We start from the raw sequence: 26,297 nt of genomic DNA, 5'->3' as shown, positions 1-26,297 counted from the left end.
ATCTCTGAGTTCATGAGTTCGAGACCCGCACCACGCTCTGTGCTGACAGCTCAGAGCCTGGAGCCTGCTCTGGATTCTGTTTCTCTGTCTCTCTCTGCTCCTCCCCAACTCATGATCTTTCTCTCTCTCTCTCTCAAATAAATAAACATTAAAAATTAAAAAAAAGAAAATTATTTATATTGATGCAGATCCCCTTTTGGGCAGGGAGAGACGTTATTCTAAGAAACTGAGAATCAAGCTGAGATCTGAACTGTGTGCAGAAATTCAGTTAGGAGAAGGGGGGAACAGCATTTTAGGAAGAGAAAGTACTGCATCCCAAAGTTTTGACACGAAGGATCTGGAAGAACACTGACTTTTCTGGCTCTCAGCAGGATGGAGGCAACGCAACACAAAGTTGAAACTGTATGGGAATTGGAAGGAGGAAGAGCCTTGGCAGCCGCTGCCAGAACTCAATCTTTATCCTGAGAACTGAAATCACTTGCTTCTGTGTAGCTTAACCACCAGGACCGAGAACCCCAAGATGACTATCGTCAGCATGATTTAAATGTTCGTTTCAGGAGATTCTCGCTCAGAAAGTTAAGGTTGTAAATCAGAGAATAACTTCCCTGTTTGCTTTAGGAAACCCTGCCAACTAATTTATCCGGACAAACATTTGAGCCATCTCTCCCATCAGGACAAAAGAGTGCTCCCTACAGAAACAGCTTGCTTATCACACAACAGTGTATTTATCAAGACTTACATCAAGTATCTCACCTTGCTGTGCCCACGAAGCCTAAACGATCCCATGATTAACTGTATCCCAATCAGTTTGCCTTGGAAGAGCCATTGGAGCACAGACCTGAAGCTTGTAAATACCATCCTCCAACTTCTCCCTTCTGAGACACCACTAAGACTCTTGCAAGGCAGTGTTCCCTGTACGCGACAGAGCCAATAAACTTAGCTTTGCTTGATCAACAGGTTTTCTAAAGGTCTTTGGCAGAGTTGGTAGTTGTCAATCCTAAGACCAAACAGAAAGTGAGAGATAGGACCAGTTCCGTGTTCTAATCTAGTTGCAGTTTGGTTAAGTAGATTAGACAGAGCCCGGAACCAATGCATGGATAACACCAAGGAGGTTATTGCTATAGTCTGGAGGAGAGGTGAAAGATGTCTGGAATTTGGACATCTTGGATAAACGGATGGATCGGGGACATGTCTTGGAGGGAAACCCAAGAAATCTTGCTAAGTCATTGGACAGTGGGGGGAGAGAGACCCACAAGGTATCAAGCCTGAATTATACATTTTGGTTTGCTACACTAGATAGGAAGTTGTGTCATTCACTGAAATGGAAACACAGACGAAAAAACAGGTTTGAAGATGAATGTAGGGTTGGGGTAGGAAATCATGAGTCAGTTTTGGGCTTGCTGAGTTTGAGTGAGACACCCTGGTGGAGTTGTCGAGCAAGCATTAGCACAGTGGTCCAGGAACTCAAAAAGGTCCGAGAAACAAAGCAATGACCAAATACTCAAAAAATATTTATTTTCACCTCCACTCTGGTCCCTATAAACATTTCTTATTTTTGAATTTTTTTTTTAACATTTATTCATTTTTGAGAGACAGAGCGTGAGTGGGAGAGGGACAGAGAGAGGCAGACACAGAATCTGAAGCAGGCTCCAGGCTCCGAGCTATCAGCACAGAGCCTTATGCGGGGCTCAAGCTCAAGAACCACGAGATCACAACCTGAGCCAAAGTCGGACACTCAACCAACTGAGCCCCTCAGAAGCCCCTAAACATTTAATATTTCAAGTCAAAAGACCCTCTCTACTGCTGCCCTCCAACTTCCAAGGCAAAAAGGAGACAGGAAAATTCCTAATCTAAAAAAAAAAAAAAAAAAATTCCTAATTTGAGAAAGGTGCCATGACAGTATGAAATAATTATTGCCCTCTGAGACCAAGCTGGTTCTCGGTGCTTTTGTTCGCCAAGTAACTGTGGGATGCCAGGCATAGTCAGATTGCTAGGATCGGTCCACGATGACTCTTTCCTCTCCATATAGCTACAGAAAGTGAAGACATTTTTTTCTAATTTTTAGCTACGGCGCTCCACCTACACCTGTCCCCACATGGGCCTTCATTTTCAGGGTCAGGGTGCTTCACGTAACCAGTCTCATGCCAGGAAAGAAGGGAGTGGAAAATAGAATAGAGACGGAGAGGTCTCATTTTTCCCCATGTGTGATTCCAATTGAACCTGGGGTTGTCCTTTGTGCTGTGAGATTATTTTTCTCTGAAGAGCTGGTCAGGTGTCGCTTACTGTAATGCTGCTATTTGAATGGGTTCCCTAAAGCCAGGGGCTTCCTGAAAAGGGGGCTTTTCTAATGCATCCTGTTGGATTAAGCAAGTGTAATCCAATTTTTCTTGAACTAAACCATATAAAATAAATCTCAAACAAATCAAAACAAAATCAAACCATTTCTAATTTGCTGGAATGAATTCCCACAAGATCAAGCTGGCTCAAATGGAATGTGATCAAGGTAGAGAGACATAAAATTGCTTCAAACTGGAATCAGGCCAGCTCTGATTATATTAGGTGAGTTCAGACTGGTTTAGATTAAGAGAAATAAAACTGGTCCTGAAGAGGTTAAATTGAACCTAAAAAAAAATTTTTTTTTTCCCTGTTCAAAATTGGCTCTAATTGAGTTAAGGGGATTAGGACATTTCAAGTTGTATCAATCCATTTCCGGTTGGATTAGGTAAATGTGAGCGGGGCAAGGCTGACTCTGCTTAGCTTGGACCAACCAGACCAGATTCCAGTTAAAATGGAATCAAACCTTATCAACCTAGGTTATTTCCGAGCTCTCTGGAAAAATAATGCTTTCAGAACTGGTGCCACTCAATGCATGTGTCACAGTGGCAAAAACCACAAGTTGCCTGTCAGTACCCGTCCTCATATTTTTCTTCACTACTAACAGAACTACTTACATGGTTGTGGGCATCAACATATGTAGAGCTTTAAAACACCCACAAAAACAAGCAGACGAAAAATACTGTATTTCCCATTCTTTCCTGAAGAGAAAGTGTGTCACATGAAGAGGGGCGGGGGGTGGGTAGCTCCTGGGAAAGTTTCTTTATGCTTCTTGCTGCTCCAACTTGAAAGTTGGAGAAGATGGCTGGAACCACAGTGCACAAATTACACCCATGAGTAAAACTTGATGAATGAATCCATCTCTAAGGATGGCAGAGTGAAAATATGGAAGGATCTGGGGTCCCTGACAATAGGGTGGAGGTACCATCCAGCCGTCAGCACCCCTCCCAAGTCTCCCCACCATTCACCAGTCCCGCTCAAGGCTTGGGTGGTAAGCACCTGTATTCTCTGCTTGAAAACCTCTTAGGGCCATGGAAGTATGATCAGGATGGTCAGGGAGCTAATACTCCTGGGATCAGCTCTCATTCAATTAATTCCCCAATGCATTAAATACCCCATCTTCTTTGCCCCTCAGATGGAACACCTGTGAGGTACGTTCTACACTCTTTCCCAGAGGTCATGGACAGTCGTCACAGCATTCATTTGCTCACTAACATTCACTATACTGGTTTCCTTCTTCACTCTACTGGCTCCCAAACAGTGCTTCCTGGGCTCACCAAGTGATCAGGCTTCTTGCTCTCAAATCCTTATCTGTGTCTTCTTACTGGGTAACCCAATGTAAGATACCAACTCCAGGTTATCTATGTTGGAACCTCCTTTGAATAGAGAAAAATAAACCCCTCCAACAAAACCACAATTAATTGGGGTTTCATGTGCATGCTACTAAATCTCATCCTCTTTGATCCAGTTAGCAACAAGATACTTCTTGAAGTTCAAATCCCTTTATGTTACCAGATCTTTTTTTTAATAAAGAACTATTGTTAAATGTCAAAAGCCAAAACAGGAATTTTAAAGTGTCTATGTCAACCAGTTGAACAGTTTTCAACCAACTGAATCAAGTCTACTAACTGCTAAAGGAAATACTGAAAATTATATTTTAAATGCCTATTTTTAGCAAATAAAATTTCAGTGAGACATTTTAACAATGGCCGGTAATAATGAATAGATTGCCAATTCTAAAGGAAATCTGTTTTCACTTGACCCATCCCCAGCATTTGATATGGTTGGGCATTCCCTCCTCCCCCCAAAATGTTTCTTTACTTGGCCTGTGGGTGGCCACTCTCTTGGTTCTTCCTCTGCCTCACTGGCTGCTCCTTTTCAGTCTTCCTCACTGGCCCTCTCCATCTTGTGCTCAAGTCCCAGGGCTCAGTCCTTGCCCTGCCTCTCCTTTTACATCTCTGATCTAGACCTTTAGATGATCTCACCCAGTCCCATAATTTGAATTAACATCCCTATGCTGGTGGTTCTTAAACTTGTAGCTTTAGCCCCAACTTCCCCCCTGAAATTGAGACTCAAAAGTAATTCCTTACATCAGATCTGGTTGTCTGGCATAGACACCTCACCTCAAATTTTACATGACCCCAAACAGGTTAAACTACTCTCCTCAGAGTCCTTCTCTCAGCAGATGGCAATTCCTTTCTTACAGTTGCCCAGACTAAAAGTGTATGAAACTCTCCTGAATCCCCCATTTCTCCTGGAATACTCCACTCCATCAGCCAACCTTATCAATTCTACCTGCAAATGCCTCCAGGGTCAGACCCCTTTTTGTCACTTCCCTCATTGCGACTAGTAATAAACTATCATTATTTCTTGTTTGAACTCTTGTGGTTGCCTCCCGTTTGGTCTCCCTGAATCCACGCCTGACCACAGACATCCTATTCTCCAAATGGTAATCAAAGTGATCCTTCTAGGGGCACCTAGGGTGGCTCAGTTGGTTGAATCTCTGACTCTTGATTTCAGCTCAGTTCATGATCCCAGGGTCATGGGATCAAGCCCCGGATCAGGCTCCATGCTGACAGTGGAGCCTGCTTAAGATTCTCTCTGTCTCTCACTCTCCCTCTGCCCTTCCCTCCCCATCTCTCTCTCTCTCTCTCTCTCTGTCTCTCTCTCAAATTAAAAAAAAAAAGTGACCCTTCTAAAACAGAAGTTGAATCACATCAATACCCTGTTCGGATTGTCCAACGTTCTTTCTGCCTGAATCTAAGTCCCCACCCACAGGGCCCAGTGTACGGACTCCCAGATACTTCTGTGATGTAATCATCTGCCACTCACGCCATGATTCCCTCTGCTTCAGCCTCGCTTACCTCCACAGTGGTCCTGGAACATACTAAGAATATTGCTCCTCAGGCCTTTCACTGACCATATCCTCAATCTAGAATACCCTTCCCCCAGACACCCAGATGGTCCCCTCCCTCACTTCCTTAGTCTCCCCTCAAATGTCACCTTATTAGAGAGGCCCTACCCCAACCAACTTTTCTCCAATAGCACATGCTTCTCTCTTCTCCATACTCTTCCCCTCTATTCTCCTTAACTTTTCTTCAAAATTCTTATTACCACCTGACTTGCTACATATGTACTTGTTGTCTGCCTCAACTAGACTGAAAGCCTCAGAGGAGCGGGCACTTTGTCTCATTCACTGCACATCCCTGGCACCTAGGTAGTTGCCCAGGATGTACTAGGCACACCATCTATATGTGCAAGGAGCGAATGAATTACAATTAACCTTTCGTTGGAAAGTTATTCTTGACCATTCAGTCAAATACATGATTGGGGGTGGTGTATCTGAATATGTGAAGGGTCAAAGAATGGACTTTTTAAAGTATCTGGTAACAGTTACTCTTTTCATTGATCAAGGAACTATCATCTCTCAAGAAACGGTCCAACGGGAGCTGAGCCATGGCTATCGGGTTCCCGATAGAAGACAAAACAAGAGGCAAATCCCCACTTTGCTATAACTGCTTTTTCCATTTTATTCAAGGTGTTGGCTAAAAAACAGACAGCTTCCAACCGACTCATTCAATCATTTAGCTAAAATCCCAGCAGAACTCAATTCACTTCTAAAATGCAGGGGCGCCTGGGTGGCGCAGTCGGTTGAGCGTCCGACTTCAGCCAGGTCACGATCTCGCGGTCCGTGAGTTCGAGCCCCGTGTCAGGCTCTGGGCTGATGGCTCAGAGCCTGGAGCCTGTTTCCGATTCTGTGTCTCCCTCTCTCTCTGCCCCTCCCCGTTCATGCTCTGTCTCTCTCTGTCCCAAAAATAAATAAACGTTGAAAAAAAAAATTTAAAATGCATTGAGAAAACCCAGTAAAGAGGAGATGACAGGAATAGAAAAGTCGGTAACATGCAGTGGGCGCTAATGTTGCTTTTTATTTCATGAAACCTGAGTTATTGCAAATATCAATTTCAGGAACATTTCATGTAGACATTAAAACAAAGAAGCAACAAGATATGTAAAACACACATGCACACGCACACACACACACACACACACACACACACACACAGTTATCACCAGAGAATAAAGTGATTCAGAGAAAGATTAAAATATTCTTTGACTGATGGAGATATTGAGAAAGCACACACCCTGAAGTGAAAACATGGAATAGAGCAATAGTACACATCTGCTTTTTACTCTTCAAAATGTAATCAACACAGTTGACGATATCGTATGGAAGCTTATTGAATATGCGAAGTCTAATACTCTTCAATCTTTTTTGCCTCCCAAATCAGAGTTCTAATCAGATTCACAACCTTACCTGTGGAACTCCGCACCCACACCTCTGAATTCTGTTTATTTCTTAGTCAAATAGAATTCTCCTAGAAACCCAGGACCAGGATCAGAGACAGAATTACAATCACCTGCTCCCAAGAGGAACAGAGGAGGTGTCTGCACTGAAAAGGCCTCCAATACCCAGATTCTCTGCCTAATATAAACCACTTAATAGTCTACACTGACGTTTCAAAGCTTGATAAAGGGAATGTTGTATAACCCTGGACTTCATTCTGGTTATTTCCTATATGCAGAGAATAAGATAAGAAATGGGTCCTTCACGCCGAGAGAGATACATAGCTGGAGACATCTGTATCTAATGTCTACTCCAAGCTAATGGCACAAGCGCTTTGGGAAGTGAATTAGTACCATTGCTTTCATTAAAAAGGCCATGCTACAAAGTGTCTGTCCTTATCCTTATCTCTGATTTAAGTAATTTAGAATAGATAACGGTTAATTTTAACTTTTGAGAATAAACATTCAGTTGCATAAAAGATACATCTTTGTAAAGTAAACATCTTAAACAGTTCCTCTGTTCAAAAATATATATACTTCTGATGCCCCTAAACACTTGTGCTACAGATGCCATGGCCGTATTTTCAAACTGACTCAGGGGTCGCTGAAATATTAGCTATCTCTTTGCTGGCAAAACATCGGAGTTATTATTCAGTCTTCACAAGGTTGCGCTAAACCACTGGTTTCAGATTTTGCCTTGCCTCAGAATCACCTGGAAAGCTACTTCAAATATAGAATGTTGAGTCGCACTTGAAATATAAAGGGTCTGATTCGGTAGGTCTGGGTGGGGCTGAGAACCTGTATTTCTAACAAGTTCCATGGCAATGTTGATGCTGCTAGTGGAGGGACCACCAATTCGAGAACCACTGCTTTCAACTATTAATTTACATGTTCTTGAAAAGGGTAATCGAAGCTTAGAACCCAGGCCCTGTGTGGCATTTACTAAATAAACTCTCTTCGAGGCTATGTCCTAAAGACAATTTTTGAGCAAATCCATTTTTTCACTTCCTCCTTTCTAGCAACACTAGTGCCCAGGCAGCTAAAGAGTCCTTAACACTATTTGCTTAGCATTTCTGCTTTGACAGGCCAGACCAGGCCACCTTTCCTATTTCTCACCAGAAGGGCCACAGTCTCCATGTCCCCAGATGCCCTGGATCTGAAAGCCTCCCCAGGACAGGACCCGTGCCTCTGGGGAACCAAAAGCCACAGCTACATGTCTCTCCCCAGTAGGTCTATCTCGTCCAGGAGGAAGTCCATGTCCTCCCGGCTCACTTGAGGGCTGATCACCACCTGGCGGAAGAAGTTGACCTTCCCCCGGTGGGGCTGGTAGCCCAGCATCAGGCTTCCCTTCTTCATCATCCGCTCCTTAATGGTTGGGGCCACCTGCACGGGCGAGAGGAGGGAGGCGATGAAAGACAGAGCGCATTCCTGCTGCATTCCAACCAGGCATCTGATACTCACTGGCATCCACTGTGGACCCCGTTCCCTTGCGCACAAGGTCAACGTTCATAATAATCTACTGAGAACCTGCAGCATATGAAGGCTGATCCAATGGCTTTAGATCAGTTAATTCATTTAACCTTCACAGTGACTTCATGAGGGAGATACAGAATCCCCATTTTTGGATGAGGAAATTGAGGTACAAGGTGATCAGACAGTCTGAGGTCCCATGTTCAGAAAAAGTCAGTGAAAGAGAAGGCAGCCTCACCTAAGCCCACACTCTGAACCCTAAATCATCAGGCACTGCTGTCTCTTTCAAAACAACCCAGTGTCCCCAGAGAGCACAGACTTAAAAGTATCAAATGTCACATTCCCAACTTTGACCTAAAAACTCTTCCAGTTCAGGCATGTTTTTATTTTTTTTAAGTTTTATTTAAGTTTGAGAGAGAGAGAAAGAGAGTGAGGGGGGAGGAGGAGAGAGAAAGAATCCCAAGCAGGCTACAGACTGTCAGTGTGGAGCCTGATGAGGGGCTCAAACTCACAAACCCTGAGGTCATGATCTGAGCCGAAATCAAGTTTGGGATGCTTAACCGACTGAGCCACCCAAATGCCCCTCCAGTTCAGGCATCTTAAATAAAGAAAATTAGCCTTGGGTGGGAAAACACACACACACACACACACACACACACACACACACACAAAATAACAGTCTTGCATTGATTGTCTACAAAGGAAAACATGAATACAGATATTATGCACAGTTCTGCTTTGAAGACTAATATTGTATTAGTTTATTAATAGTATGTGTGAGGGGCGCCTGGGTGGCGCAGTCGGTTGAGCGTCCGACTTCAGCCAGGTCACGATCTCGCGGTCCGGGAGTTCGAGCCCCGCATCGGGCTCTGGGCTGATGGCTCAGAGCCTGGAGCCTGTTTCTGATTCTGTGTCTCCCTCTCTCTCTGCTCCTCCCCCGTTCATGCTCTGTCTCTCTCTGTCCCAAAAATAAATAAACGTTGAAAAAAAAAATTAAAAAAAAAAAAAAATAGTATGTGTGAAACATAAACACTCTTTTATTAAGAGGTGTAAAGGCAGGAATAAAACAGGAAGCCCCTATTTTAAAGATTTCCAGGTAACACAGGGAAAATGGGACCTGATAATCCAACTGTACACATTTTTCTAAAAGTTTAATGTTTGAAGAAATTAGTCCAATTTAAGAACCAAATGGAAAAATCAGTCCATTTTCATATCGGTAGTGTGACCACCCAAGAACTAGGTCATAAACTTTTAAAAGAGCAAAGCTGCTCTTTGAAATACCAAGTCAAACAATTTAAAAGAGCGCACTCTTCCTGGCTTGGAAAGGCAAGCAAAGGTTTTCCATTTTCCTTTTAACTGGTTCAAAATTTGAGTGCGTCTACATGAACATATGATGAAGATATAATGAGTTTATGTTCTCATCTCCTCAGAAAGATGAGACTTACTTAATTCAGAAGGGAAGAAAGTATACATGAATAACACCAAGCATGATGTGCTTTGAAATTCCTTACGTTAGGGGCAAAATTCTCTGCTCCCACAAGCCTATTTCAGGGTGTGACCATCCCACACCGTTCTAGTCTTTTTAAACATACCTATGTTTTGTCAGATATCCCCCTGAAAACAAGCCAAACTACTTTATCTGACATTCAACGTCATCTTGAGCTATTGCAAAGCTTATGGAAAAATTGGGGGTTTTAGACCTCTATTGGCAGGATGTGTTAGACTCACCCACAGAGCCTTCCAGGGGTGTGTAAGGATAATTTTAACTAAGTACTTTTTCCTCGTATGTGCTAATTTTAGAACCTAAATCTTGCATAACGTGGACTACTCTAAGCCTACGACAGCAAAAACAAACATCCATTAAGCACAACCACATTGCCATTCTAGCAAAGTATTGGTGTTCTCTCACCGTATAATGAGACATGAAAAGAAAATCTATGAGCATGAAAGAAAAAAGATATAGAAAAAGAAGACAAAGTCAGAGGTCAAGTTAGTGAAAAAATATGAACGATCAAGTTCTACAGATTGCTGGAAGTATGTCACAAATTTTATCTGAGCTCTTTAGAGATTAGGAAAGCAGGGTTAAATAAACATCGTCTCCAATCTCTGCAAAATTTAGTGACAAATGTTCAGTGGATGCTAAAAGGAATCAAGTAGGGAACATTCTACATACCTATGCTCTACGTATATCTGTTTGAAACTCTTAAATATGAATGCTCCAAGCATCCACTGAGTTTTCTTGCCAAGCTCTGTATTTAAGTATCATTTGTTATTGGAATTATAAAAATCTTGTGAAATGATATATAAGCAAATGAAAGGTGAATGCAAAAAAAGAGAGTGCTTTCCATAAAAACTAATTTGAAGCCTTTGGAAAGGCTGGATGAAGTCGGGGGGGGGGGGGGCGTTGTTAAACATCCCTGCAAGTCAGGTGCAGGAACAGAACTGGAAAAGCCTTCAAGCAGAATCTAGAGTCTAGACTGATTCTGTACACAGATGGCCACACAGCTGCCACACCCCCACTCTGCTTACAGAAACAGGGGCTGGACGGGACAGATGACTCCTGTAGTTAACGTAAGAACGGTAAAGGCCCTTTGATCATCGGATCCCGACTCAAGAAAAACCTCACTTACTTTTGGAAAGCTTTTAGAAAAAATCCTCATTTGACAGGGAAAAGAAAACAGCAGCCTCCCACCGAAAGATGGGGGAAATAAATACACATAGATATATGTTAAGTTAAAATGTTTAAGTCACGTATGCATCACATTTTCTTCTAGGAGTATTTGCTGTAACTGACCAATCCTCACCACCTTGGGTAGGAGGGTTTCTTGTGTGACTATGGATGTGAATGTGTGCGTGTGCATGTAGGTATGTGTGTGTGTGCACATGTCTGTGCACAAGCACATGTACATCACACTTTTTAACCCACCGTTTGTCATTTAGTGCTCTCAAAAACCTTTCTGTTTTGTCACAAAGCAACGAGGAACCATGGTTTGACTCAGGTTCATGACAAAGGTACATTTAGTTTTATTTCAAACAAGTGGCCTCTTGATGTAAATGGAAGGTATGAGGGAAAAATACAATAGCACCATTGCTGATAACTATAACGTGGGTCACATAACACACATATCTGGCCAGGAGAGTCACAGACTATCAGTTTTAGAGCTTATGGGTTGTGGTTCTGCTGACTTTTTTTAAAATAAAAATTCCTTTCATATTCATCTCTTTCTTCCTCTTGGCACCCAGGGGCATATAACAGGCTCTGGACTATAGCCAATTTTAAATTTAAAACAGGCATGTTCTTGGCTCAAGCCTAGTCTTCATTGTCTATTCCTGTTTACTTTTCAATAACCCTATTTCCCCCTTCCCAGTAATATTTTATGCCTTCCCTTTGGAGAGCATTAGAATTTGGATCCCAGCTCACAAAGTGTCAGAGGCTCACACGAGGCAATTATCAAAATGAATCTGTCAGTTTTGCCTTTCTTGTGAGCAAACCAAAAATATTCTCGAATGTGTGCAAGAAAGATAAAAGAGGACCCGTCGGCTCTTTCAATATAAAGATATTTTGGGTCCTTACAATTCTTGTCATTGTAGAATGGGCCTCCGCGGCTAAATACACATATACATGGGAACCAAACTTCTAAGCCACCTTTTGCCACTGATGTTCAAAAAATTATAAATAAATGACTAAATATCTATGTGACTCAGAACAAACTAAGCCAGGGTTTAGCAGTACAACACTTATTTATGTGCCCATGCATATATGATTAATTCCTAGAGGTGATTAATCACTCCTAGGCAAGAAGGGAAGCTCTCCTGTATCTACGAACGCTTTGCGGGGAAAAGCAAGCCATAAGCCACACCAGGGCTGATACTCACTAAATCTCTGTCACAAATTGTAATTGTAGCAGTGGGACTGGTTTACCCTTGTTGCAACAAATATTTTACCAACTCTTCACAATCTCCAATGTGCTTTCACATATCTGATTCCCACAAACTCACATTAAAGCTTATTTGAAAGGAACCCGTGTTTTGCAATTTAGAGACCAAGAATGGTCTCATTAACGGCCAGCTTATCATATTTGCACCTAAAAAAAAAAATCACCTCTTTTCTATTTATAAAACTCCACGCACAACCCAATGCTGGATAACCTGGATATTCTCTTTTGCTGATCGAAGCAGAGAAATAGTCCTAATCTGACAGGATGGGATATTCACAGGGGAAAGAAAATATGCACAAACTAAATGTAAGTATCTGAATATCGCCCCTAAATGGAGCATGCATGGAGGAAAGCAATTTGGTAGGAGTGAGATTGCTTTCCAGCTCTCAATTATTTTACTGCTGGTTTTCCTTCAAATTGTAAATCAAATTCTTTTCGCATGCCTCAGTGCCCTGGTCCCTGCATCTTAAGTGGAGGAAGATCCTGACATTTCTATTTGGTTGCACAGAAACTTAATCGACACGTTTCTGTAGGATTGCTGTCCCCCCACCCCCGCCACCTTAAATTATGTTCCAGCAATGATTTAGTCATTTAAACAGAATTCTGTTGTCACAGTCCTGCAGCATAAAATAGCATTTGATACTTAAAAGTTGCTTAAACCCAAGGGAAAAATAGAAAACGAAACTCTCATTCTGGCCAACTACAGTAATTTGATAACAAGTAACTGACCAGACACTAGCATAGCCTTTCAAGAAAATAAAATTTCATGTCCCTTAAGTGGTATTTCTTCTTAAAAATTTGTAACATATTTAAGGTTGACAGTAACACATTTTCGATACACAAAGTGTCTCTCAAACTCGGCGAGGAGGTTTATTTTTTCCAATGCATTGCAGAAATACTTTTGTGAAATGCAACAAATGCGAACTATTGATTGAAAATGAATTACTAAATAAAAATGTGGTAAAAGACAGAATAACTACAAGCCCCATTAAAAATTTTTTTTTAATTCAACAGTAAAGTTAATCTGTTAACGTGTCGTCAAAGTTTCTAAGCAGGAGCTCTTGAGTTCCATATTTTTCTTATCACAGACTGGGAATATTCAGTTCATGGATCTGCAAAGGGCTAGAGATGACCTTTTGAAGTGTCTGCTGCTCTGTTTTAACTCCCTTGGCTCCTTGTTGGTATAGATTATGTTAGTTATGAATCTTGATGTTATTTTGCATGTTTATTTACGCCTCTTGCCATGGTCTCCATGCCATTTTGAATGCTGTCTTGTATTCCATCACAACACTATGCCTTAGTTTACCTAAATCATTTCCCAGTTGTTAAATCTTGGGCCTGCTTCAGTCATAATGGCATTTCAGTGAAACCATGGACCCAATCATGAAACCTCTACATCAGTGTTTCAAAAACTCGTGCAAAGATTATAATAGTAAATGGCTCAAAACGGTCTAAACTTCAGGACCCACGTACGCCTATTCCCATTATCTGCTGTGCAGGTGAAATCAAGTCACATTTTTTCACCTGTAGAATACACAGCATCACAACACCTAGGGTGGCCGTGAAGACAAATCCATAATTAAAAGAGATGATGCTTTTGCAGCTAATATGAGGGACAAATACTATATAAGCTTCTACTCTGACTCTAGACAACAATACGACCCAGAGCTTCTAATAAATCCAGACAGACTTGTAATTTTGCTAAATTCTCCCACAAACCATGAACAAATCAATGCTCCTCAATCTCCAGGTTTTTAGAGCTATTGTCTCAATTTCAATTTAATTAACCTACATTCCATTTTCTCCAAGGAAGCAAAGATTCTTTGGAGGTAGGAGGCTAAACTCACAATAATTTGCAGATATTGTGGGTAGAACATACAGTGGGCAGGCAAGCTAATAAACTGAAGAGTAAATTACGAGACTAGTATTGTAATTAACATCTTGTTCTAAGATTACCTTGCCTGAAAGAAACTTATGTCAAATGCGGAAAATTATCTACAATATTTTTCTCTCTATAAAAAGTCACTTGAGGGGCACCTGGGTAGCTCAGGCAGTTGGGCGTCCGACTTTGGCTCAGGTCATGATCTCACGGTTTGTGGGTTCGAGCTCCGCATCAGGCTCTGTGCTGACAGCTCAGAGCCTGGAGCCTGCTTTGGATTCTGTGTCTCCCTCCCTCCCAGCCCCTCCCTCGCTCATGCTGAGAAACAGACATTAAAAAATAGACATTAAAATAGACATTAGTGTCTCTCTCTCTCAGAAATAGACATTAAAAAAAAAGAAAGAAAGAAAAAGTCACTTGAAAGAGTTTTAAATCTGCCTCTATCTACACTAAACTCCATACCTCCTTGGCCTCTTCTGTATTCCCCACAACAGTTTATGGACATACCGAGACCACACGTCTCCATACATGGTTAAGCAAAGAAACACGAAGAAAGGAATAAAATGGAGGCTAATGTTCAGCTGCTATACTTGACTGTTAGTTATTTTAGATCTGAGAGACGAACTTTTTTCTTTAAAGGGTTAGCTAGTAACTATTTTAGGTTTTGTTAGCCATGCAATCTCTGTTGCAAATACTCAACTCCCCCATCACTAGCATGAAAGTAGCTCTAGACAATATAAATGAGCAACGCTGTGTTCTGTTAAAACTTTATGTAGGGACAATGAAATTTAACATGGTTTTCACATATCAAGAAATACTAAGCTGCTCGTGATGACCTTTCAACCAGTTCAAAATGTTAAAGTCATTCGTAGTTCCTGGGCTATAAATCAATAGGTGATGAGCTAGATTTGGTTGTGGACATATGAACCGACTCCCTGGTCAAAATGGAAAGATACGCGATGATATGTAAAATCTACCCTTTCAAAGGAAAAAGCACATAGAAACTTCTATTCATTGGTTTTTTTCTTTGTGTTTTGTTTTGTTTTCAGAAATTCTATATTGAGTCAGGAAATGCCAACAGTCTTCTTGACTGTCCTTCTCCAGCAGAGCATGAAACCGGTACCACAGATGGGTGGACAGGCTTTGTCACTCTGACTTTCTCCCAGCAGTTATCCCTGACCAATCCCGAAAAGTAACTTGCTTTATACTTTCTTCTCAAATAATCTGATTTCCAATACAAAGCCTTGCCAGTAACTAAAGTTATACACTTGTCAAAACCCATAGAACTGTATACTTTCAGAGGTGAGCTCTATCTGTATGTAAATTTTTAAATTAATAAATGAATTCCTTTAAAAATAAAAGAGGCGGGGCGCCTGGGTGGCTCAGTCGGTTAAGCGGCCGACTTCGGCTCAGGTCATAATCTCGCGGTCCGTGAGTTCAAGCCCCGCGTCAGGCTCTGTGCTGACAGCTTGGAGCCTGTTTCAGATTCTGTGTCTCCCTCTCTCTGACCCTCCCCCATTCATGCTCTGTCTTTCTCTGTCTCAAAAATAAATAAATGTTAAAAAAAATTTAAAAAAAAATAAAAAAATATAAAAAAATAAAAGAGGCTTGGGGCGCCTGGGTGGCTCAGTCGGTTGAGCGTCCGACTTCGGCCCAGGTCATGATCTCATGGTTTGTGAGTTCGAGCCCCGTGTCAGGCTCTGTGCTGACAGCTCAGAGCCTGGAGCCTGCTTCGGATTCTGTGTCTCCCTCTCTCTCTGCCTCTCCCCAGCTCTCACTCTGTCTCTGTCAAAAATAAGTTAAAAAAAAAAAAAAAAAAACTAAAAAAAAAATTAAAAAAGAATAAAAATAAAAGAGGCTCTAAGAAGACATGGAGCTATAAGAGATCAGGCAAATAACTTTAATTCCCAAAGCCCAGTTTCCTCATCTCTAGGCAGGAGATGATAATAGGATAGTGTCCCTTCATTCAACTGATAAAATATGGAATATGATACTATAGTGCAGCATGTAATGCGAACAGACGGTACATGATGAAGATTAATATTCTTATTCAAACAAAGTCTAGAGCACAAACTCTAGAAAGGAAATGGAGGTCTAAATTGGGATGTTTCTTTCCAGTTCTGTCACTCACCGCATGTCCTTAAGCAAATCACGTAATTTCCCCATAGCCCTGAAATGAGAAGGGTCATGGTAACCACTTTTGGGTGCACAAGATAAAACTATTTTGGACGCAGTGGCACTTGAAGTTTTTCTTCATGGTGAGCGGTGCGGCCTAGTGGAAATTGACTGGCTCAAAGTTTTTATAGAGGCTCTACAGCACATTACATCAAACATTTAAATGTACCCACTGTGCTTATTAAATGTGATTCACACATGATAATGGAAGATTTCAGGTGAGTTGTGGGTGACTAAGCTAACATAATCTTTTGTTTGATGTCTGATTTGCCACTTTCTCTTTTGCATTTTGAGGCAATTTTTAAAAAACAGCAAGTATTTTTATATATCCCTGTACAATTCCTCTGTCCCCGCCCTAATTTTTCCTGATGGCTAAATAAACTGGAGTTTACTGAGTGACCAATTTTCCTGTTTCCTCAGGACAGATCAATTTATACCTGTAATTATCAATACATGCCTTTCATTATTATAAGTGAGTCTAGATGCTGAGTTATAGGTTTAGAATAACCATACATAAACCAAGAGGCTAGTTTAGACTGACCTGGGACCTAATTCCTGAAATTCGATGTGGCTTTGGACCAACATTTGACTCCTCTGGGACTCACCTTCTTCTGTCAAGACCTGATAATCCCTTGTAGGATTGTCAGGTGGACTGAATGAAATAATACATTTGAATGCACCAAGAATAGAATCTGGCACCTTCTAGACACTAGTATTATTAGTTTCTTAAAATGAATTTGTTTTTAATCAGTTTACATTCATACCTGGTCTTTTATCACATTCTTTCATTATCATCTCTTGAGAGATGAGCATTTGAAAATTATGTGAAAACACGATTTGTAATTTATTCTTTCTCCCCAAAGCATCTAAACTGTATTTAAATAATTCTGAGATGTTGTGAGTTAGGAGTTTTAGAAATTAAATCTCGCACCTCATGTATGCCACTTCTGTATTAATCTTCCATTTAAGTTCCAAGTTTTTCCCAACACTTAGCAAAGTAAACTTCTTTTTCTTTTAAAAAGTAACACAGTAGTTGAGCATCTTGGCAGTTTGGCGGTGGGGGTGGCCAGTGGGCAGGGAAAGAAGCTTTCCACTGAAATGTGTTGTGGGCAGGGATGAGTTTCTATTGTATGTTAGAAATTTCCACGTGTCGTATAAGTATTTTGCAGGAAGCAGAAATACTTTCTAAGTAAAAATTTACTTCTTCTTTGGACACGTGGAAAAGTCGTAAACTGAAAAGGTCATCTGTCCCCATATCCATGAGCTTGTGCCCAAAATTGTACGGTCTCCTTGTGCTGTCCCACCACTTATATTTTTATCAAAGGAAGACCAAAGAGAAGTATTAGGTGTTCCCCAAATGTGTCTGGAGATATAAATCAACTGGATCAGGGGGTCCCAATCCAGAGCATCTGAATTTGAATCTCAGTGTGTTAGACCTGGTCGTCTTCATATTTACCAGGCACTTCAAATGCTTGTTATCATGACGCAAGTTTGAGAACACGGCGAATGACAGTCCTTTACCTAGGACCCCGGGAGAGGTGATGATGGGATGAGAGGGGAGAGATGTTTGGGACCAGAAAAACAACTTTAAGAGAGGAGGGGAGAGGAGATCGGGAATCTCCCCCTCCTGAATTTCTTATGTCAATTTTCTAATAAAATAAGACTTAGCTGGCAGGAGATACTGTGATCCTGAAAAATAGAAAATAAAGAAATAATAAGCCAGTCACCTTCAAAGAAATTGCTGGCCAACTTTTCCATGAATCGTAAAACCTGATAAAGTGTGCAAAACACTTAACCGTGGCCCAGGAAACAATAAAGCTCTTTGTCTTGATTGCTAGGAGAATCAATTTGCCTCTTTCCATATATTTTCTGCCATTCCTTACCTGTCCAATTCTCTTCTTACTCCTGCACACAACACTCACTCATTCCCCTGGTATCTGCCCCCCATAATTTAGATCTGAGTTACGTCGGTATAAATCTCCCGAGCTTAAATTATGTAAAATTGGTGGCCTATAGCCCATGAAATCAGATGCATCTAAAGGATCATTTCAGCCTGGCAGAACATGGAGAAATAGGCCACACTTAGAGTGGACATACCTCTTTTCAAATAGGGATTTTTATCCATATTTTCCTCCAGAGTATATCTCAAAATCAGACGCGCACAAAATGAAAAAGTGTTTCGACTTCAAAGCACTGTCCTGTTCATGCCCTTTCCAATACAGAGGAGCTAAGCCACGAAAACAGAGTTTAGAATCCTGGAAAGGCCGAAGGACACAGTTAGCTTCACATTTGGTGTTTACAACGGGGAAATGACAATGACGGCAATTCCAATAAACCTAATGCCAGTCATATATTCAAGGCAGCTGAAACGAACAGTCATAAAAATAAACCAAACTGAACTGAAAGCGTTAGCTGAAGAATGGACACAATAAACGTTTTACACACTCTATAAAGCAAAAACTTAATCCTCAATTGTGTCACAGGAGCCATGCGAGCTAATAGCTGCTCGGTAACTGTTGTGGGCCAACCCCCAACTTTTCGCCCATTTTGGGAGATCCCTGTCTCGTTCCTAAATTTGACAAGTTATTCGGTAATTCTTTCCTTAAAATGGCAGCCGCCCTGGGGTCCTATCACCTCGCTGGGGGCTTTTGCGTCAAAGTGTTTTGGGTTGCTTGCCAAGACTCTCTGCATTTCACGTCTGAAGGTCAAGGGTGCTCAACACCTCCCAGTGCTTCAACTAAACCTGCCCAAGGAAGAGTCACGTTGCCCAACATGCCAACGATGCCCCTGTTGAGAAACATGGATCATGAGCCCCTTGTGCTCCAGGGATACCTCCCACACTCTATCTTGACACCTCCGGGTCCTTTTGGTTTCTCTCAAGAGTTCTGACCCTTGCTTTGGTCCAGAACACAGGACTCAACTGATGACTCGGCAAAGGGAGTGGGATCTTCAGAGGCCAACAGCACTTTCTGTTGGCTCCCTTAGGCCCTTTTTATTTTAATTTTTTCCTGCTTTACTGAGGTATAGTTGACAACGAAAAACCGTGTGTAAATTACAGTGTACAATGTGACTTTTTGCCGTACATATACATTGTGAAGGGATGGCTCAAAGATTCTTAACAGGGGCGCCTGGGTGGCGCAGTCGGTTAAGCGTCCGACTTCAGCCAGGTCACGATCTCGCGGTCCGGGAGTTCGAGCCCCGCGTCGGGCTCTGGGCTGATGGCTCGGAGCCTGGAGCCTGTTTCCGATTCTGTGTCTCCCTCTCTCTCTGCCCCTCCCCCGTTCATGCTCTGTCTCTCTCTGTCCCAAAAAAAATAAATGTTGAAAAAAAAAAAATAATAGCAAAGATTCTTAACATACTCCAAGAGTATCGCCCCATGCGAGAGGATAAAATGAGTATCGTCCAGGTTTCTCCCTAGGTCCTCTGGGCCGTGGTCCATGTTTCTAAATGCTGCATCTGGCAGGGCAGGGACACAGCTTGGAAGCCTCCAGCTAGTTCCAGCACGACTGCCTTCTAGAGCCAGGGGCTCAGACTCAGCAGCTTTTTGCGACAGGGAGGTACATTCATATCCTCCCCGCACACTCATGAGGTAAGGAGCGCCCAGTAGGCCTTCTAAAGTGGACGAGAGTCTGATTCCTTTCCCAACAGGTTTTCCCAGGGTAACCTTCCCTGAGAAGTCTTTTCCCCTTGGACAACTGGCAAAGGGCAACTGGCAGCTGAAATTCTGTCTTCTGACTCGGCCATTACCAACAAGCCTCTAACTGCCAGTGAGGCTGTTTGAGGCCTAAATGCCAAACCCCTACCCAGCGGCAGCGCAGGCACAGATGTGGGAGGCGGTCCTGTGTTGGCACAGCAATAATTTTAAGGTGCAGAACCTGCATTTAGGCTCAGGAGGCTAAGCTTCCTGAATTGCAGAATTATGGGCTTTTAGAGTAGATTCTGGGCCTGACAGGCAGGGAGTAAAACAGGAAGCGATCCCATGATGTTACGCTGCTCTGAACGGAGAGACATCTTACGCTGCCCAGCCTGCCGACACGTCCCAATTATGCCTCGGTGAGGTGCTCACTGGCCCGAACCCACCTACCTGCAGCCACTCCCCTGTGTCCTCATCTCGCTTAGAGGTTGTTTTGTTTTGTTTACACTGATATTTGCTTCTGGAGTAAACTGAAGTCCAAATTGTCTTTTTGGCCTTTTCTGGTTTGGTAGAATACAGCTTGTCCACTGACCACCCCCAAGTTAGCTACACACACAAGATACACTCTCATCTCTTCCCATGGCTTGTCTTTGCATGTCTATTTATAAGTGCTTTGCATATCATTTCACTGCACTTAATTTACCGAGCTCTAGTGTATCCTAAAATGCCTGGTGTTTCGACCTCAGAGGCAAAACCCGAACTTTTAAAGACAGATGTTTTATGTACCTCACTTTTCTTTCTTTCTTTCTTTACTAAATCAAAGAGAGCTACCATGAGGGTATTTAAAAATAATTATTGTTCCTGTATTACTCATAAAAATATTGAGAAAATAAGTGTTATGTTCCTTGCTGAAATCTTTATAAATGCTCATAAAGGGTTTTTTTTTTTTTTTTTTTTTTTTTTTTTTTTTTACAATTAGTGCTGTAAATAGTAAGCAACAGCTTTTAACAGCAACCCAGACCGCTTACTTAAGTAACAAAATGCTTTAGGTTTGCACATTTTGTGCAAATTAACAAAAGTGATTATGCATTCTTCCTTACGGAGCTCACTCAACACTCTTTAAGTGCTTAAAATTGGACGTTGCCTCTTCCTCAAAGTCATGGGGATCCGGTTGGTTCCAGGGGGCTACAGGCTAGAGAGGGCTGCAGGAGGGGAGCAGGGATGCCAGAGGGGCAGGAAGAAGGCCCAGAGCAGACAGGGCCCTTCTTGGCCTAAAGCAAGCCCCACCTTAGCTGTCTTTAATATATTAGAGTTCTATGTGAGAGTTTGTGGGACAACAAGGGCTCCGCCAGGTAAAAAACCAAACAAAACACAACAAAAAAACAAGTTTGAACTTGATTGGCAATGTATTTGTTATTATTATTCAAGACTGACCGTTTTGAGATATCCAAAAAATACCCCTCAAGATGTTAGCTAAAGGGATGCCTCGTTACATGCTGAGTCTAAGGGGCGAGGGGGGCTCTTGGTTGACATTCTTGACCAAGTTGGGGAAACTGAGGAAAGTCACAGAGAAACAGGTTGCAGAGTTGAGGATATGTCACACACGGCCAACCTGTGTCCTAATGTAGCAACAATGAATAATTATTGGCCGTTTCACATAACTGAACCTCAAGTATATCCTAGTACAGCTGCACTACGGAGCTGTATCACCTCCCATCTAAGGGCCGGTTTGTTTCTCCCACGTGATCATCATTCCATTCCTGTGTTTTTACTCTCTCATAATCACCCCAGAGTTTCAACTTATCCATTTGCCATTTGAATGGCTTCCATTTGTAAACCACTTGTTCATGTTCCTTGACCGTTTTGTGTGATCGTCTTTCACTGATTTAGAAGAACGCTTTATTACTAAGAACATCAGCTATCTGATTGCTTCACATGGTGCAAGTTGTTTATCTGCTTTTAATTTTGTTTTGGTTATTTCATGTACAGTCTTATTATGTATACAGTCAGACCTATCAACGACACCTGTGTTTTTTTTCCAACACTCGTTTTACCCTAGGCCAGTTAAATAAATATGGTTTTCTAGGGGCGCCTGGGTGGCGCAGTCGGTTAAGCATCCGACTTCAGCCAGGTCACGATCTCGCGGTCCGTGAGTTCGAGCCCCGCGTCGGGCTCTGGGCTGATGGCTCGGAGCCTGGAGCCTGTTTCCGACTCTGTGTCTCCCTCTCTCTCTGCCCCTCCCCCGTTCATGCTCTGTCTCTCTCTGTCCCACAAATAAATAAACGTTGAAAAAAAAAATTAATAAATATGGTTTTCTGATTTGATTGTGATGCTTAAAACCTTTAATCCATTTGAACGTTCCATTTGCACCTTACATAAGTTAGAGATGCACTCCTTGTATTTAACCAGGAGTCTCAACATCACTGAGGGAACAAGCCTGACTTTCCCCAGCATGTATTGGGAATACATATGAATACTTAGGTCTGAGCTTTCTATTCTGTAAGATTGATATGTCTATTCTTAGAATAATCAAGCTATTTATTTCAGTCCATAAAATATCAAACGCCCCTTTCAGCATTCACCCTTCTCAAAATGTTCTCACCTATTACTACCCACCTGCTCTCTTAGATGATATCGAAAAACACTGTGACAAGTTAAAAACAAAAACAAAAACCTTTCCATGATTATGATTAAAATTATATTCACACTGCATATGAATTAGGGAAAAGTCAATCTTCTTATGTAGAATTTTGGTGTTTTTCAGCTTCTAAATGAGGTAGTTTTGTTTTTGTTTTTTTTAAATATGGCTGCATGGTTTTTGGCATTCCTCTCAAAGAGATTTCCCGACCTGGAGAGGATTGGTGGCAGGCTAGGCACCAGTAATGTGGTAGATGTTGCATACCTTCAAGGTGAGGTTAGGAGAGGTACAGCAGTGTCCAGCTGATTCTCAGGGACCCTGGCTTCTTGAAGTCTAACTATCCCGAGCCCACCCTCTATGATGAACCTCAAGCCACCCGGAGAGGCGTCAGGTAGGGCTCTGGATGACAGGCCCAAATGAGGTCCCAGCCAAGGGCCGGCATTAACCATCAAGTATGAGTGAATATGCTTCCAGAATATTCCAGCTCCAGCCACTGAATCACCCTCAGCTGTTTTAGTCCTCCCAGATGAGGCTCCCGACATCCCATCCCCTCTGTGCTCTGTCTGAATTCTTAACCTCCAAAAGCCATGAGCATAATAAAATGGCTGTTTAAAGCTGCTTCATGTGGCATAATTTGTAAAACAGAAATTGTTACTGGGAACATTAAAGTTTGGGTGGGGGTGTCCTTAAAGTTTCGTACTTTTGCAGTTTTCTTCTATAGGTACTATAATTATTTAACTCTTAGAGACTTAATGTATTTTTTGCTATTGTGGTTGAGAAAAATTATTCTAAAAGGCTCCCTTCTGATATAAATTTCAATTCTCCAGCTCCTAGGTTCTTACTCTTTGTGCAAGGAAAAGCTTTTTTAGATATTCAACTTCGTATGTCTATGGTAGCCAATTTCTCAAAGCTTTTTATTTGATGTCCTTGGGTGTTATACAGAATCGCACAATCTAAAACGAACACATTTGAGTCTTCTCTGAAATATTTTAAAGCCCATGTCTTTTTCTGGTTGTCACAGTGGTTAGCGCTCCCAGAACAACATCGACGCGCAGCAGCGAGGGGCAGATGTTCCTAATTTGTTAGTGAGCCTAACGAGAAGGCTTTTAATGTTCGGTAGATATTAATCGAAGACATCATACAAGCAAACAAAGGACACAACCGTGAGACTACCTGCAAGGCTTAACATTAATTTTGGTCATTCAGCCTATGTTTTTTGTGTTTTGGGTCTTTTTTTTTCCCTTGCTTCATTTTAAGTGGGAGAAATAATTTTGGAATACTTTCGTAATTGACTTGGCCAGAGACAGGGAGAAGATGATGAAATTGCTTTTTTAAAGCCCGCATTTGCTTAGCTTTTGAAACAACGGGCGTTCTGCTGAATGGAGCAGTAAAAACGGAATGTGCGCGGCAACACCGTGTGCGAGGCTGGCTAATCAATCAGACAGGTTCGGGGGCTCCAAAACCACGACATAAATTAAGTTCTTCAACCTGTGTGAGTGGATTACTGTGCAGCTCCCTGAAATAATCCTCCCGTCTTTGAACGCTGTCCTGACCCAGTTTGGGGAAGTATCTTTAATATCTGGTTCTACTCCGCTGACCTCCAGGCAGAAGAGCCAGACCCGACCTGCATTTAACAGGCAACTTTCACCTGCAGGCCCACAAAAGGGTCAGCTTTCTTTAAACAGGAAATTGAAACTCCTATCACACGGCCAGCTTTTTAGGTGATTTTACTTTCTATTTTATCACCCCGACAAGTGGGAGGAAGGCAAGGCTGTGGAATAACTTTAGTGCCTCAGAATGGCGCGGACCTATTGATGCAAGTAAATCAAAATCCATTGACTGGACCTGCTCTTACTCACCGCTGATTATTTGTCAAGTCGCGGGCCCTCACCCCAGAAAGAAAAGCAGAAACACACGTGTAGGAGACGAGCCTGAGTCGGGGTTGCTAGAACAAAACACGGAACAATAAGCCACCCGGACGAGGAGTGGGCCTGTGAAGTGCTCACAGGAAGCAGTAACCGGGAGATTTCACAGCACACTCCGGTTACCTAAGTGATGGGCAGGAGGACGGATGACTGGGAGACTGGGAGGGGGCGCTCACTCATTGCTATAGTACAACTAAGTGAAACCTAAGGAATACAGCTCAAACTAAGGTGCATTAGGTTAGATCCAGGATGAATCCCGCTTTAGAGGAATCCAGGTAATTCTTGTTTGGCTCTAGTTTTCCCTGCATTAGACAGGGAACTAAAGCCCTCACACCCTGAGGATACTACGCACTTAGATTTCCGTAGGCAAAGTCCAGGCAACTGCTGGATGATTCTAAGCGACTGTTCAATGAGTATCTACCATCATAAAAGTGGTTTGGTCAGATAGAAAGATGGTGTCAACCTCCAGCACAGGGGTTGGCAAATGTTTTCCGTAAAGGGCCAGACGGTAAATAGTTTAGGTTTTGGAGGCTACATAGTTTCTGTCATGACTACTCAGGTTTTAAGTGAAAGTAACCACGGATAACAGAAAACCCATGAGGGTGGCTGTGTTCCAATGAAACTTTATTTATAGAAATAGGCAATGGGCTGAATTTGGTCTGCAGGCCAACCCCTGCTATAGCATAAGAAAACTTAAAAAAAACACACATATAAAGAAATAAAAACATGTTAAAACAAACCTAACGTTTTACAATCAGGTTTATATTGTTTTAACACTAAAAGCTACCCAGTGGTCACTGAAGGACACTGATAATTTGTTGGCTTTCCCGTATTTAAAGGACAGATGGTATAAACCACTTCACAAGGAATTAATTTAATTAATTAATTTAATTAATTTTTGTAGGAATTAATTAAGATGACATATAAAGTACCAGTGACTAGGCACTCAATGAATTTCAGTTTCTTTCAGCTTTCATCTCTCTTTTTTCATCTTTGTCCACTCCGAGTGGATTCCCACTGAAGGGCTATTTAATGCATGCCAAGTTAATGAATGAGGTCCAACAGTAATGAGGTGAAACAGAGACATCTGCTGAGCTATTGGTTTGATAAGATAAACTTATGATAACCAAGAAAACTATTAATACATGCCGTGATTTACATGTCCATTAATTAGACTTCCAATTATATTGACCTGACATAGAAATGCTTTCTTCCCAATTCAGGTGTATATTTTGAGTGACAGGTAATAATTCTGTGTTTTATACCAAAGTCATACAATTCCTAACGTCTTGCATTAGAGCTCTGTCCTACAAGGGTAGAAACCAAAATCTCAGTGCTATCTGCTCAAATAAAAACAAGCCCATTTTATCATTTATTGAACTCAGACTAGGAGGTCAAGTTTTCTTTTAAAAAGCAATGAGTCTTAATATGGTTCTCTATGTTCTTTAAATGTCTTTAATCATAAATAATCGGAGTCAAATGTGCTCAGGAGCTGATGGCCAATATTTGCCATCTCTGGCACGTGGGCTATAGTGACAATTGTTGAGATAATTGAACCACTTTTTCTCCCTATAAATTTAAGTGCCACCAGAGAAAAGTATTACTTTTTTTTAAGGACATTTTCTGCCTGATTTAACATTTTATTTTATTTTTAAAAAAAAATTTTTTTTTCAACGTTTATTTATTTTTGGGACAGAGAGAGACAGAGCATGAACGGGCGAGGGGCAGAGAGAGAGGGAGACACAGAATCGGAAACAGGCTCCAGGCTCTGAGCCATCAGCCCAGAGCCCGACGCGGGGCTCGAACTCACGGACCGCGAGATCGTGACCTGGCTGAAGTCGGACGCCCAACCGACTGCGCCACCCAGGCGCCCCCTGATTTAACATTTTAAATTTATCTTCCAATTCTCCTCTTGGAGTTCATCCTGTTTCCAAATACTAAAATCACCTCTCCTCCGTTC

At 41.9% G+C, this 26,297-nt stretch overlaps 1 protein-coding gene across 2 annotated transcripts in view; it reads right to left on the bottom strand.

The window, feature by feature from the left end:
- Window positions 1-6,240: 6,240 nt before the first annotated feature.
- Window positions 6,241-26,297, bottom strand: part of GADL1 (GAD like acidic amino acid decarboxylase 1) — a 172,558-nt gene continuing 152,501 nt past the window's right edge. For both annotated transcript variants that reach the window (XM_025913288.2, XM_086720582.1), the window contains one exon: window positions 6,241-8,061. In XM_025913288.2, the coding sequence (XP_025769073.2) occupies window positions 7,888-8,061 (174 nt within the window). In that variant the 3' untranslated portion in view covers window positions 6,241-7,887. The remainder of the gene's footprint in view (window positions 8,062-26,297) is intronic.

The sequence above is a fragment of the Puma concolor genome, chromosome C2 (genome assembly GCF_028749965.1).
Source record: "Puma concolor isolate L17-30 chromosome C2, mPumCon1.1.hap2, whole genome shotgun sequence".
NCBI lineage: Eukaryota > Metazoa > Chordata > Mammalia > Carnivora > Felidae > Puma > Puma concolor.
The sequence above is the reverse complement of the archived record's forward strand: the minus strand, read 5'-3'. Positions and strand labels throughout refer to the sequence as shown.